This window comes from Triturus cristatus, chromosome 3_1 (genome assembly GCF_964204655.1).
Source record: "Triturus cristatus chromosome 3_1, aTriCri1.1, whole genome shotgun sequence".
In the NCBI taxonomy this organism is placed as follows: Eukaryota; Metazoa; Chordata; class Amphibia; order Caudata; family Salamandridae; genus Triturus; species Triturus cristatus.
Genome location: NC_140583.1, coordinates 748,520,667 through 748,536,856, shown reverse-complemented (window position 1 = coordinate 748,536,856; position 16,190 = coordinate 748,520,667). Strand labels below are relative to the sequence as shown.

Below are 16,190 nucleotides of genomic sequence, written 5' to 3'. Positions count from 1 at the left end.
GTCTAGTGGCAGTGACAGGAAATGGCACAAAACGCAACGTGGACAAACCACATTTTGACAGTGAAAACGGTCTCTTTTTTTGCAAAGTGCCTAGCTGTCGATTTTTAACCCTAGCTCTGCCGGCACTTAGGGAAACCTATCAAAACTATACATTTGTGAAATTTAGATACCCATGGGAATCTAGAATGGGGTGACTTGGCTGGCTCCCACTAGGTTCTGTTACCCAGAAAGCCTGGCAAACCTCAAACATTGTCAAAAAGACACATATTCCTCATATTTCAGTGTTGGAATGTTCTGGAATTGCGTGGATCCACAAAATTCCACCCACCCCTCATTCCCCAACGTCTTATGAGAAAATGGTACCTCACTTGTGTGGGTAGGCTTAGTGTCCGTAGCAGGAAATGCCCTAAAACGCAAAGTGGACACACCACATTTTTACAGTGAAAACTGTCCCTTTTTTTTAAAGTGCCTATCTGTAGATTGTGAACCCTAGCTCTGCAGGCACTTAGGGAAACCTAGCAAACCTATACATTTTTTAAACCTAGACACCCAGTGAAATTCCAGGATTGGATGACTTGTCTGTCTCTCACCAGGTTCTGTTACCCAGAATCGCTTGCAAACCTCAAACTTTATAAAAAAAAAACATTTTCCTCACATTTCTGTGATGGAAAGATCTGGAATCTGCGTGGATCCACCAAATTCCGCACACCCCACATTTCCCAACGTCTTCTGAGAAAAACGGCATCTCAATTGTGTGGGTAGGCCTAGTGGCCATGACAGGAAAGTCTTCTGAGAAAAATGTTACCTCACTTGTGTGGGTAGGCCAAGTGTTCGCAACAGGAAACATCCCAAAACGCCACGTGGACAAAGCACATTTTTACAGTGAAAACTGACCCTTTTTTTGCAAAGTGCCTGGCTGTAGATTTTTAACCCTAGCTCTGCGGGCACCTAGGGAAACCTAGCAAACCTATACATTTTTTAATTCTAGACACCCAGAGAAATCCAGGATGGGCTTTCACAAGGTTCTGTTACCTAGAATTCCTTGAAAACTTACAATTTAGCTGAAACAAATCACTTTTTCTCAAATTTCTGTGTGGGAAAGTTGTGGAATCACTGGGCTGACACAAATTTCCTGCCACCCAGAATTCCCCTAGGTCTCCCTATAGAAATGGTACTTCACTCATGTGTGTGGCCCAAGTACCTGTGACAGGCAAGGGCCCAAAACTTATTGAAGTGACATCAAAATGACCTATCACAAAACAACCTGGTCTTGCAAGGGTGGGTCACCTGGGTTTTTGGCCGGGGCTTGGCGGTCCTCTTGGGAAACTACGAAACCCACACATTTCTGAAAACTAGACACCCAGGGGAGTCCACTGAGGTAGGCCTTGCATGGACCCCCCCAACATTTTCCTACCCTACACTGTAAACCTCAAATTTCGCAGAAAAAAATCACTTTTTTCTCAAATTTCTGTGTGGCGAAGTTGTGGGATCAACGGGCTGACGCAGCATTCCCCTAGGTCTCCCAATAAAAATGGTACCTCCCTAGTGTGGGTAGCCCAAGTATCCGCTACAGGCAAGGGCTCAAAACGTACTGAGGAGACTTCAAAATGACCTATCACAAAACAACCTGGTTTTGCAAGGGGGGGTCATGTGGGTTTATGACCCCGCGCTCGGCAGACCTCTTGGGAACCTACCAAACCCACACATTTATGAAAACTAGACACCTGGGGGAGTCCAGCAAGGTATGACTTGCATGGACCTCCCAACGTTTTACTACCGAGAACCCCCTGCAAACCTCAAATATAGCTGAAAAAAATCACTTTTTTCTCAAATTTCTGTGTGGGAAAGTTGTGGGATCACCGGGCTGACACAAATATCCTACCACCCAGCGTTCCCGTAGGTCTCGTGATAAAAATGGTACCTCACTTGTGTGGGTGGCCAAAGTACCCGCTACAGGCAAGGATCCAAAATGTATTGTGGAGACATCAAAATTACTTATCACAAAACAACCTGGTTTTGCAAGGGGGTCATCCGGGTTTTTGGCCCCATTTTCAGCAGCCATCTTGGGACACTACCAAACCCACACATTTCTGAAAACTATACACCCGGGAGAGTTCAGCGAGGTATGTCTTCTGTGAGCCCACCAACATTTTCTTACCCAGAATCCCCTGCAAACCTCAAATGTAGCTGAAAAAACACATTTTCCATATATTGTTGGCTGGGATCCTCGTGCCGGCTAAAATGTCCTACCCCATATCGTCCCCCTCAATCTCTCGAGTAACATTTTACCTCATTTTTGTGGGTGGGGCAAGGGCCTGTGACTTGGAAGAGCCAAAAACATAGGGATTAAGGGTATAGCATAGCAAATTCTAAGTGCAACATTTTAAAAGAAAAAATACATTGTTAGCCAATTATGTTTTTGGTTCTTCAAGAACACACACATACTGGTTGGATTTGGCACGAGGGCGAGTGAAAGGTTCAAAATGTATATTTTACTAACAAGAGATTTCACAAGAAGGAAATTCACTTTTAATAATTAAAAGGTTAAAAACCTGAACCCATGACTCACAGCTTGTGAGCTGTAAAGCCACAACAAGGCACCAATTTCTTTACAGGCCATTCACACACCTTTCATACTTGACACACACTTTCACACCCCCAGGTGCAGCCCCAGCACATTACAACACTCACATCAACAGACAATGTGGAGACAATGTACACCCTGGCAGAGAGAGACAGAAAAGAGAAATATTACTTTAAAACAAACAATTCCTGAAGTACACACACATACTGGTTGAATTTGGCACAAGGGTGAGTGAAGGTTCAGATTGTAAGATTCTATTAACAAGATATTTAATAAAAAGGGAATGCACTGTTAATAATTAAAAGGTTAAAACCCTGGACCAATGACACATAGCTCGTGAGCTGTAAAGCTATAGCAAGGCACCAACCTCTTTACAGGCCATTCACACACCTTTCATACGTGAAACACAATACCATTCACACTGCCAGCCACGGGCCCAGCACATTACAACATTCACATCAACAGACAGCACCATTCAAGGGCCCATTACTTTTATATGCCCACATGACTAACACAGCAATCACACCAGCTGGTGGTTGACATAGTGGGTGCAGTGGCATTTGGCTAGCAGAGTGTGTAATGACCAGCAGCAAGTCACAATTCACACACCACCAGCCAAGCCACCAGCCCACGCACACCATCAGCCAAGCGCCAGTCCACGCACACTGCCAGCCAAGCACCAGTCTACGCAGACCGCCAGCCAAGCGCCAGTCCATGCACACCACCTGCCAAGCACTAGTCCACACATACTGTCAAATGTTTTTTTAACAAGAAAGAAAATGCAAACCAATCGGAACTAGATACAAAACTATAACTACAAACACAACAGTGGTAACTAAAGAATATCATTCAAATGCCAAACGTGAAACTGAACAACAAATAAAAAAACATACCGACCAGGCAGTACACTATTAGACTCAGTGTTGCTTCCAAAATCTCTTTTGAGTGTGATACAATCTGAAACATGTAGGCACACACAGCCCAGGATTAGATGGTCAATCAGCACAATGCATATGGCTCTCCTTCCGCATACCTCTTCGCAAACAGACTCTACATCTCGTACAGGGATTGTTTTTTGGGGCGTGGGAGGAATTAAAGCAGGAAAGTGACAATCTTTCAATCTAGCCACATCCTCCAACTCTAGGAACACTTACCTGTTCCACTACAACAAGGCTGCCTATCACTGACTCCTGAAACTGAACAAAAGTCTTCTTTGATGCTGGAGAACACACCTTAAACACAACAAAAGCATTAAAAGTTGTTAAACTGAAAAGATGGATGGCCAACTTCTTATGTCAAATGTAAGCCTTACAAATAGCAGTGTAAGTTTCCAACCTCTGGTGTCAACACCACCCAAGTTTTCAAGTTTACAAGTTTATTTATTATGATTTGGGACTGTGAAGAGTTCCACATAAAATGAAAAGATATATTCAGAAATCAACATATCAAAAGAGTAATATTCTAAATTTGTACTGTACTAAATTCATTATATCTTATAAAAACAGAGAAAATGCATATACACAGAAACCATTCAAGGAACCTTTCAAGTGCCAAGTAGATTGATCCATAACAAATCAGATTACCATCATTGAATACTTAAAGGGCTTTTACGAAGATTACAATCTAATGCTATAATTGGAACTTTCAAGATTCACTTTACAGTATGAGATATCCAGCAGCACAGTGACAGTGCAAGCATTTTTAAAAACTTTGCGGTAAAACAGAGTAATACAATTCAGGGGAAATACAGTCTACAATGCACACAGGTTTGTGCACTTCAGCAACCTGACCACAAACAGCCACAGGTGAAGTACTTTTATAACGGATGATAGTCAGCATGTCCACATCCCTCCCATCCACAAATTTCACAGCTGGCAGTTCATCACTACACAAGGCACTGCACTGTCCCCTCAGAAACTTTTTGCAAACAAGCTCTTTTCGGTAACCTTTATGATTAGGTCTGATTGTGCCACAAGCAAGAGTGTCCAGCAGTGTAGAAGTACAAATGGTAACCTTTGTTTAAAAAGTACTCTAGCAAGTTCCCACACAATGTTCTCTGAAATTCCTCAAGTGGACAGACAACCAGGGAGGACAATAGCGGAATCCCTACCAGTGTACACCCGTAAGTTATAGACCCATCCTGTCCTACTCTCAGACAACATATACATCTTAATTCCATAACGTGCCCTCTTGCTAGGAATGTTCTGTCTAAAAACCAAATGACACCTGAACAGGACTAAAGACTTATCAATAGCTATTTCTTTCCCTGCAGTATAGATCTCCGAAAATCGATCTATAAAGTGATCAAGAACAGGCCAAATCTTAAAAAGACGGTCACAGCAGGGTGATCTTGTGGCAACGCCAAAGCATTATCAACAAAATGCAGCATCTGAAGCACCAGTAAATACAGATCACGACTCCACATTGCAGGAAATATGGCCGTTGCCATCAATGGACTGGTAGACCAATGTGAAGCCATGGACGGCTTCCTTATCAGGTCCATCAAAAAAGTAACATCAAAAAACTTCTTCATCCAGATTCATGGGAGTCCACCGGGTAGCTCTAGAGTGCGGCCTAAGTCTACCACCACTGTCCCTGAAATGCTGTTTAGCATACAAATTAGTCTGCTCAAAAATCTCAGCCAAAAATGCATCATCCATAAACAACTGAAAAAACTGCATAGGCAAAAACTTTTCACAATTTAGTGCCCTCCTCGAAAACAGGCACTTCATCCACACTGAGAGTTACTCCCTCTGCACTGAGACTAGCTTCATCATCAGATGATTCCTTGTGGACAGAAAACTTATTGCAAGAATCTTGCACTTTCTCTTCTCCCTCAGACGCACTGTCAATCTCATAATCATGGTCAGAGGAAGTTTCAAAAAGCATACCAACCACCTGCTGAGCAGTAATTCTGTGGCTAGCCATAATCCTTACTAACAAGGGTAACTTGTCAAACAAGTCAACAACAACAAACACTTTGTAGAATAAGTAATAAACAAAATTTGGCTTTATCACAAAGACCTACATACACCAAATTTATACCACTCACTTGTCGGAAGAAGATAGACTCACCGCCACCTACACTGCACTAACACAGCAAGGACCAACAATATCCCACTAAAAAAGAAATTAGGCCAAGACCACTAACCGTGCTCATATTAACAAGCAAAGCTAATAGTCAGGGGAAGGCAGCAATGCAGAAGTCGACCTTTAGGAAAATTATAGAGCCTAGTAGTGTGCTGTTCATGCTGCTAGTCCATGTACAATCTTATGGTTGCCATTGAAGTCCTCCTTCTAATTGAAATACACACACAGTCAGTCAGTCAAATAGCTTTATTTCGATAACAAGTATCATAAAAGCAACCTCATTCATACAAGCCAAGAATAAAAGATACGAGTTATCATAAAAACAATAAAAAAGGTAGATATATACATTTCATCCAGGGACAATATACAAAAGATTGATCATTTTGTTAATAAATATTAGCAGCAACAAAGTAATCCCTGGGCCAAGATGGGGAGTTCATTTGTACATTTGATAAGTTTTAAAATACGATTTAGTAAATTAGATTAGTTAAACAAAAAATAAGAACATACATCTTTTAAAGCTATCTGATGGCATTTAAAAAATATATAAAGATATATTTGCATTGTAAATTCATACCTCCCTGCGCAAGAATTTGGACCTGACAAGCCAAATACAGCCGAGATACTTTGCCACACCACAGACAAAAAGAGCTCTTGGGTCTGATTTCAAGATCCGCAAGGCAACACTATGATCCAAGATGCACAGTTGTCTGCAGATTGATTTTAGCCATCTTGATCTGGCCCTGGAGTATGCTGGGCATGCGAAAAATGAGGTGGGCCACGCTCTCTATTGGTGCTTCGCAGCCCAGACAATCCGCGATTGTCTGGCGAGGTGGACTCCATTTTGCAGTTAGCTCGCGAACTAGGAGGGAGCCAACCCTAAACTGTATATAGAGTGTCTCTTGGGATCTGAATAAGATCTAAATATGGCTCTAAAAATATGTGCTGTTTGAACTGGTAAAAATCATCTGCCATCCTACCTGCACTAGGGTTACTGAGTTGCTGTGTATCCACCCAAGCCCAATATACCTTTTTAAGTTCATCCTTACTGGGTGGGTTCTGGGTTCATTATATACAGTGTTTATAAAGAGCCATGATTGAGAGCTTTGGTGTTGACCCTAAAGGCATTCACAATGCCTCAGTGCCCGTCAGTGGGTCAATATGACTGATTTGTTTTCCCCACTACTTCTGCTTACCACAAGCCACCTCTGTCAGCATGTACTGTTGTGTTACCAGAATCCCAAGCACAATAAAACGGAGAGTTCCCCAAGAGCAAATATGAGGGAGCACTCAAATAAAATGGATACATCGCACCCTAGATAGATCACTCAAGAATTCTAAAATTCTAAAATTACCTCTCACCTTTTCCCATCAGGTGGATGCAAATCCCTATTATGATGCCTGTGTAAGTGACACATGTGCCTGCAACACTGGTGTAGACTGTGACTGCTTCTGCACTGCGATTGCTGCTTATGCTGAGGCATGCAATAAGGCCTGTATTTGTATTCAATGGAGAACACCTGAACTTTGCCGTGAGTATCAATCAATGCACCAAGTGAAACAAAAATCGAGACGGGGAGCGGTAAACCTTGAAAGAAGGAGACTATGAAGTCAGTTGCTGTAGGGAAAGATAAGGACAGTGATACTAAAATAGGGGAAAGAAAGAGAGGAAAGGATAGGGAGACTAAAGAGGGAGAGAAAGAGCATAATAGAGCAGTACAATTGCTCAGTGGCAATTAGTAGTAGTGGCAGCACTTTTGCTAGCATTATGAGTAGTAATATTATTTTTCCACTGAGGCCCTAGTTATGACTGATGCAGTAATCTTAAATTGGTAGGACCCGATTCACAGAAGTAATCTGAGACGAAAGTCTAACTTTACGACTTTCGGTATTTATAAAGTGCATTTACGAGTAGTAAAGTTAGACTTTTGGTCTGAGTTTCGACCAAAAGTCTAGCTTAGACCAAAAGTCTAACTTTACTACAACTAAAATTAGACTTTTGGTCTAAGTTTAGACCAAAAGTCTAATTTAGACCTAAAGTCTAACTTTACTACTACTAAAGTTAGACTTTTGGTCTAAATTAGACTTTTGGTCTAAACTTGGACCAAAAGTCTAACTTTTGTAGTAGTAAAGTTAGACTTTGGATCTAAATTAGACTTTTGGTCTAAACTTAGACCAAAAGTCTAACTTTACTACTCGTAAATGCCTTTTGTGAATACCGAAAGTGGTAAAGTTAGACTTTCGCCTCGCATTACATCTGTGAATCGGGCCCATTGCGTTATACCTATATGCACCAAGACACTGATTATGTGAACTTCTGGGATGTCAGAATACAGGGTCATTTAAAGACAGTCCATTAGAAATGGGAATACCATAGACCACATGCTATTCCGAGTTTGCAGCCTGTTACTCCCGTACACAGTTCATCTGCTTTCAAAATATCAGGTGATAGTATTTCCGCATTACTTCTATTCGCAATACTGCAGCGTCATGTAGTGTTCTTTAAAGAGGTGCTCCTTCAACTCTTTTCTGATTTGGAGCAGGGTTGGGGAGGTCCTGATGAATACAGGGATGTAGTTCCAGATCCTGGATGCATAGATGAAAAGGTCTGTTGTTGTGTTTTTTCATTATTTACACATCTTTGTCTCCAGACTGATGGTGTCCTTTCTGTGGGTGTTCCGAGAGCCACCAAACCTGGTGAAATTGTCAGCTAGAGCTGTATGGGTACAGGTTGTGTGTGTTTGCTTTGTAAATGATGCAGCTGGTCTTGAAGGTAGTGCAGGATGGCAAGGAGAGTCAGGGGAGTACCATGAGATTGTGGTGATGCAATGATATTCCTTTAGGCCATGGAAGATATGGGCAGCAGCATGAGGGATGCCCCTCTGAGGCGAATGTTTAGAGTCTAGGAGGCCCTGGAGCAGGACGTTTCCATCATCCAGGGTGTGAAAGTTTTCATCAAGTCTAAAATATCATATATTGTCTCTTACCAGCTATTTAAGTTAGTAAGTGTCTGGATTGGGTACATTTTTAATAGTGAGCAGAATAAAACATGTAGCTAATATCACCGAAGCACTGGTGACTTACCTCAGTTAAAGTCCCCCATCCCTCATAACTCAAAATTTAAAGCCACCAATGTGTCCCAATTTAATTTACTTAACTCATGCCCATATAATTGCAAATGAAATGCAACTCAGATGTGAGCTGCTTTTTTTCTGCTTTGGAACATATCTGGCCATACGCCGACAACCTGGAAGTTGTAAACTGTCCATAAAGTGCTATGCTATCACACACCCCCAGGCTTTGGTTTGTTGTACCTAAATATAACCAAAACAAAAACGTTTGAAAAATGCCAGCTTAGTGTTCATATTAATAATTCTTGGCAGTCTCATTAAAACTTTCCCTGACAATACAGGTTAATACAGCAACAACGTTGTGTGTACAGGCTCTTTGGATTATAAATATAGATGCCGTCTACAATTGAGCTATGCAAAGTGAGGGCCATGTTGTCTCCTCTTGGATCTTTTCTAGATGGAAGTATGTAAATGTTCTTTACCTTGGTAATTCCAACTTCACATTGTGGAAAATGCAGCACATACAAACTTAGCTGTCCAACTGATTTAGGAACATAAGAGACACAAGTAAATTTCCACTGCTTTGGCTCTTTTATGTTGATGGCCGGTAATGTCATTGTTCAGATTAATAGTTCTTTTGGTTTGTAAACATATCAGTTAGCTACAACATTTGATCAGAAACAAATTCTTTCCCTAAATAACACATGGTCAAATGAAAATGCTTCCCTTTTTGCTGACTTATCATGCCTCTCCACAGGAGATTTATCCTTTTCTTTGTTATTGCAAACCTTCTGAAAATCTTCTTCAAAATATCTATAGCAAGCAATTTGTGATGCAGGAGGACTGTGAAGATCAGACTGACTCCACATCCATGGCTCTTCATATTTTTCACACCGTTATCCGCTCATTCGCAGGTCAAATATCACACTACTACCATAAGCTGTACTTTAAAATCTCTTCAACATAATGTATGTATGTATGTATTTATTTCTTGTTAAGCGCAGCTGTCACCCAAAGGGTATCCTGGCGCTGAGATCCTATCAAACCATCAGAGATGTTTACCTTGCGCTTGGAAACAGGAAGGTCTTAAGATCCTTTTTAAAGGACAGCAGATGTTGGCTACTCCTCAGTATCAGAGGTAGAGAATTCCACAATGTGGCGGCCGTATAGCTAAAAGCACGGCCACCCATCCTTACTCTAGTGATCCTAGGAACCCTCACCAGAAACGCCGATGACGATCTCAAAGGTCGGGCAGTTTGATACCATGAGAAGAGATGCTGAAGAGGGATTGGCCCCAATCCATGCAGCGCTCTAAATACAAGGCATAGTGCCTTGAAAGCAATCCTCTGCTGCACCGGCAGCCAATGTAGATCCGCTAAAGCCGCTGAAGAGGAAGCAGAGCGTGGTCGCGACAAGGCCAGTTTCGCAGCCATGTTCTGAATCCTCTGCAGTTTAAGGATCAGAATTTTAGGAGCTCTTAGAAGTAGTGCGTTGCAGTAGTCTAACCTACTGAGGATGGTACTACGCACTACCTCTGCTCTCGCACCTTGAGGAAGCAATAGCAAAATTTTGCGCAAAGCACGAAGCAGACACATAAAAGTCGCTGCGGTCTTATTTACTGAAGCATCCAGCTGTAGGCCAGGTTCGAACAACACTCCCAGGTTGCGAGCCGATTTAGCGGCTTCCACAGAACCCGGGATAGAATTTGGCCAAAAATCATCCGGTAATACGCGAGGAGAGCGATCAGAGGAGCAATAAAGAACTTCCGTTTTTGACCCATTAAATTGAAGTGTATTAGCTCGCAACCACTCTGCAGTGGCCGACATACAACGATGGAAAGTGTCCTTCGAGACAGTCTCACTACCCTCAAATGAGAAAATCAACTAAGTGTCATCGGCATAATTGATGACTGATATGCCGAATGACTTGATTCATTTTATCAGGGGTCGGAGATATAGATTAAACAAGATCGGACTAACCGCCGACCCTTGAGGGACACCCTGGTTTACCTGTCGCGTAGCTGAGCGAAATGGAGGTAACGCCACTGCTTGCTGTCTGTTACTGAGATAGGACATTAGCCATTTTAAAGCCAGATCGGTCACTCCCACGTTTTGGAGACAATTCAAGAGAACCTCATGGTCAACAGTGTCGAACGCGGCCGCCATGTCGAGCAACACCAGAAAAGCTGACTTCCCCTGTCGACACGCGTTCGCAGATCGTCTAATACTGTAACCAATGCAGTTTCAGTACCGTGGGCCGGTCTAAAGCCAAATTGGGCTACATCCAGACAGGAGTTCGTTTCCAGGAAGTTGGACAAGGCTCTCGTGACCCATCTCTCAAGGATTTTTATCGCGAATGGTAAAAGCGAGATGGGTCTATAGTTGGCTGAGCATGAGGGATCTAAAGAGGCCTTTTTTAGTAATGGAGTAACTATTGCCAACTTCCAACTATCTGGGACTGTCGCTGTCATCAATGACTGACAGCAGATAGAATAGAGTGGAGGAAACAGCTCGTCTTGAAATGCCTTCCAGATCTTATGAGGCATTGGGTCAAGAGGTGACCCTGAGGATACTCCATTGGCCAGAACGCCAAATTCCTCTAGCGAAAAAATAGGGAAACAAGGCATGCAAGGAGAATCTACCTTGTTATTATCCCATACCGACGCCGAGGATCCAGAGGATTCCAAGGAGAAAGGTAGCGACAATGCCAACTGTCCAGGCACTGAAAGTCCTTTCAAAATGTTTCTAATTTTCTCCTCAAATGCAAGAGCCAGAGAATCACACAGATCCTGAGAAGCCGGGATGGTAGGAACTGTACAGGATGGATTGGATAAGGTGTTAACCAGTTTGAATAGGGTCTGTGATTTATTAGTGGCCTTCCCCAAAGTATCTTCTAAGAACTTTGCTTTTGCACTTCTTAGCTGGGTCTTATATACCTGCAAGGCTCCTTTATATGCTACCCTATCCAATTCCTTATATCCCCTCCTCCAAGTACGCTCAGCCTGTTTACAGCGGATCTTATGCTGTCTCAAATCATCATTATACCAGGCATTAGCACCTCTAGGTCTATCCCTCACCCTCCGTAAAGGGGCCAGCTCGTCAAGAGATGTCAAAATCTGCTGACAGAGGGCAGAGTAGCTCTTATCCACACTATCCTCCACCAAAAAGCCCTTAGGCAGAAGAATGGGACGAACCGGCTCCCTTAAAAGGCGAGCCCATTGACGATTAAATTTGAGGACACTTGGATTGTTTGGTTTTAACGGGGCAGGCAGAACAATGGACATAATAATCAATGAATGATCGGTCCAACACTGCTCCAGGACCTCCCTCACTACGACCAATTCCCTCTCGGCGAAGACCAGGTCTAGCGTGTGCCCCTTAACATGAGTGGGTAATGAAACCAGCTGTATAAGTTGAATGTTACTACACGCTTGACAAAGTTCTCTATATGCCAGATCTTGAGGGCCAGAAGGCCAGAGGTTGAAATCTCCCAATACTAAAAATTTAGCATGGGAGTTTGAAAGATCGTAAATCAGATCAACCAATGACTGAAGGGAGGATATGGTCGAGGAGGGGGGCCTGTAGCATAGCAACCCTGCAAACAGAGTGCCGCCCTGGATCATGATAGAAAAGCCCATGAGCTCAAACACTGGCACTTCTTTTACTGCCAATTCCACAAGGGAGATAGATTCTTTAAAAATAAAGCCTATTCCACCCCCCCTGCCGGAGGCTCGAGGAGTGTGTCTTATAAGATAGCCTGGTGGGCAAGCCCAACCGAGTTCCAAGCCACAGTCCACCGTAGTCCATGTTTCAGTAACAAATAATATATCCAAATGTAGGGATTCTATTAAGAGTGCTATCTCAGCATGGTGCTTAACGAGGGAACGAACATTTAGTAAACCACAGGACAGACTCCTGCGAGATGATAACCGTAGCCGATGTTGAGCTACGTCCCCCATACAATACGATACCTTATTACAGTCCTCGTAATTATCTACCAAGTGAGTGGCGGCGTGCGCGCCGGGAGCGCCCGGGACGCGAACGGGCGCAAACGGGCTTACCTCTGGCGCACCTCCGGCGCGTCTACGGCGCGACCACTGCGCGCATCCGCTGCGCGCCTGTTCACCCATCCCTATTTAAGGTATAACGCCGCATGGACTTCCGGCTGCTAGAGCCTCTATCCCCTACCAAGATGGCGCTTACAAGTGGCCCAGCGTCAGCACCCACCCAAGATGGCAGACGGAACACCCCGACCCCACTAACTAAAATCCCGCTAAATAAACAGTAGTGAAAAAACCTGTAAAACATGTAAACATTTCAGAATAAATTTCCTGGAAGCAAAGTGATGTGTGTGTGTGTGTGTGTGTGTGTGTGTGTGTGTTTAGCAGTTTCAGAACTAATAACTAATCAAGTACACATGTATGAACTTCAGTGTCAGTGCTTTAGAGACATTCATTAATCTGAGATTTCTGAGAGGATTGGTGGGATTGCTAATAACCTTCGAATGATGAGCTCTGATATACGGGTTAATTTAACAGTAGCTTAGCATTCACATTTAGCACTTAGAATTCATATTTTTGCTCAGACTCTGCACTCATTTGTATAAGATATTCCAAAAATAGGAAGTACTAATGATTGCTCATAAAACACAATTGTCCATCCAAATGGTTTTTCTCACCCAACATGTGATGCCTTCTAGGACCACAAAATCAAACTAGGAAAGTCATCATAAATATTTTTCATTATTTGGATCTCACTAACTGGTTGCTTGTTCTATTTCTTTTATTGAACTGTCTACCCTGTAATGTCGTCTACATTTTCCATCTACTTTCTGCTAGAAAGATTTAGGTTTACAGGTCCAGTCACTTGCCCTTGCAAACGTGAGTCACTTATGATCCATCAGGCCAAGTGGCCCTAAAATATTTTGTCCAGCGTGGCATGGCTTTGCTAAAAGCTGCCTATCTCCATTACAGTATGTGATCAGGCCAAATTGTGAGCCACCAGCGAACTAGGTCAGAAGTAAGGAGAGCAGGGAAATTGCTTTGATGTTCGCTAACATTCCATTTTAGTTGGATGTTTTGGATGCTTTGGATGATCAAGTTTTAAGTGGTATGGTCATGCCAGGTACATCTACTTCCAAGAGACCGCCTATTTATTCACACACCAGACTCCAGGGATCCTGCTAAAACACACTAAGTACTGGGGACCATCAAAATGATGACCACATCAAGGCTTTACCACCTCTGGCCGTAGAAATGCATTTCTATAGATAGCAAAGCATGATGCAACTGAGCATCCACATGTCCTTTGGCCACACTAATGTCTAAATTAGCATTCTAGGCTAGGCCACACTGTTGTCCAATTCATTATTCTAGACTAGGCCAGCTATCTGGCCTCTCTGTCTCATCCCATATTACTCACAGCATTACCCTGAGACCTTTGGTAATCAATAACCTTTCCTCCCTTGAACATGATCATAGAATCAAACAATGCACATATCAAATGAAGGGCAGCACTTGACAGTAATGCCCACAGACTCACCTCAAAACTACATGCGGCTGAATATGTCAGCGGTAATAAATTACATGGAAATTGCACAATAAATGGCATTTCCATTAGTTGAAGGAAAACAGCTTTGAGAATATGGACACTCCTAATCTAACTAATGTTTATGTGTTCCTGTTTCTCCTTATGACAGCTCTGTTTTGTGATTACTACAACAAAAAATATGAAGGGTGTGAGTGGAAGTACAAGCCCTGTGGAGCCCCCTGCACGAAGACATGTCGCAACCCTAGTGGAAAGTGCCTGCACAATATACCAGGATTGGAAGGTATGTAAGGTGCCTTTGTGGAGCTCTTTCAGTTTGCATGCATGTTGGGGCTTTGACATCTCTTTGCAACTATTTGGAGAAGAACAGTTTAAAATATTTTTTAAACCGGCAGGCACTGCACAGATATTTTAGCTGACAAATCCAATGTTCTAAAGACTCCAAACAAGACTTATTTTTGAACAGCTAGCAACTACACAGAGGTCTGATGAGTTTGTGATAAGACCACTGAGGCTGAAGGCACTTTCAGAACCTCTATTGTAAAGAGGGAAGCATATCCACTTTTGTCGTTAAATCAGGTTTACAATAAGCAAATACACCACATGAGCAAAAGACTACAGGATCAAGATTGAAACAGGGATTAAGGATCTGCTAACAACCAACAACTATACCCTGTTTCCAAGTGTCACCCAGACAGCTGTAACTTAAGCATGACAACATTTCGATCTAGGTCTGCTCATCTATCTCAACCACGACACAGAAGATCCCCAACCAAAATGTTTATATAGAAGGAGCCATGGAGAATAAACGATTAACCACATGTGTGTTAGCACAGGGATCCTGTTCTCATCTGAGAGTGGAGTTCTTTGCTACGAAGCATTCTGCCCAGGAGGTTTAGCATGGAGGTCTGGGCCAAGCACCACTTTGGATGCATGTCTCTGGGATTTTTTATGAATTTCAGAAGGTCATAAACCCTCACTTGTACTTTGCTATAACTCTGGTAGTGCAAATTTTAAAATGAAATTGTAAATAAGCCCCACTGTATTTAGTTAATTACCACATCTACTTTGTGACTAACTCAATTCTGAGCAACATCATGACAGAGCAATGAAAGCAAACCATTTATCTTTTAGTAGAAGAGGTTGTTTTCTTAAATGTTATGATGTCACTATTACACGGGGGATGTAATGCCTATATTGAGGAACCAGACTGTGGGCAAATGCTCTGACTTTTCAGTCTATGGTGCTTAAGCCCTCATTACAAGTGGCCTGTAAAAGTCCCCATTATTTTCCTCCTCCATATTTATGCATATCATGGGTCCAAGTAATTACGCATGGGAGAAAATTGTGGAGGGGGTCTGAGTTTTGCAGGAAAAAATGTGGAATATGCATGTTTTTCCCGGTATTCTACCAGAAGACTTAACTTGCCTGCTGCAGGTGAAATCTCTGGACTAAATACCATTGAGCAGCGGTTTCCTGCTAAACTCATAATTCTGATGGGTCCCGGCCTATCTAAAAAAGTGGGCAAATCGTAATGAGTGCTCAGGGCCTGATTGCGAGTTTGGCACAGTGGGGCACCGCCTCCTCCACTGCACCAAACCCATGCATGGATCGTCAGCCATATTATGAGGTGAACTTGTGTTACATGAGTTCAGCTCGTAATATGGTTGCCAGTCCTTTGCCCATTCCAATGACAGTGCCTGGAAAACAGTCACTGCAATGAGAACTGCAAAAAAGTTCCAGCACGTCATGGACAGTGACATCCATACTGTGCTGGAACTTTGTTTGGATACAAAAAGGGGGGCACTTGTTGTGCCCCACTGAATATATCTCCATGGCGAGGGGCACATGTGGGCCCTGTAGGGCCCCCTTTGTTTCTACATCGCCAGCTTTTTCATG

At 42.8% G+C, this 16,190-nt stretch overlaps 1 protein-coding gene across 1 annotated transcript in view; it reads left to right on the top strand.

The window, feature by feature from the left end:
• LOC146860913 (mucin-5B-like) overlaps positions 1 to 16,190 on the top strand; it is a 307,179-nt gene that overhangs the window by 219,061 nt on the left and 71,928 nt on the right. Inside the window, exons 13-14 of the mRNA XM_085646181.1 lie at positions 7,050 to 7,206; positions 14,443 to 14,574. Coding sequence (XP_085502307.1) covers positions 7,050 to 7,206; positions 14,443 to 14,574 — 289 coding nt within the window. The remainder of the gene's footprint in view (positions 1 to 7,049; positions 7,207 to 14,442; positions 14,575 to 16,190) is intronic.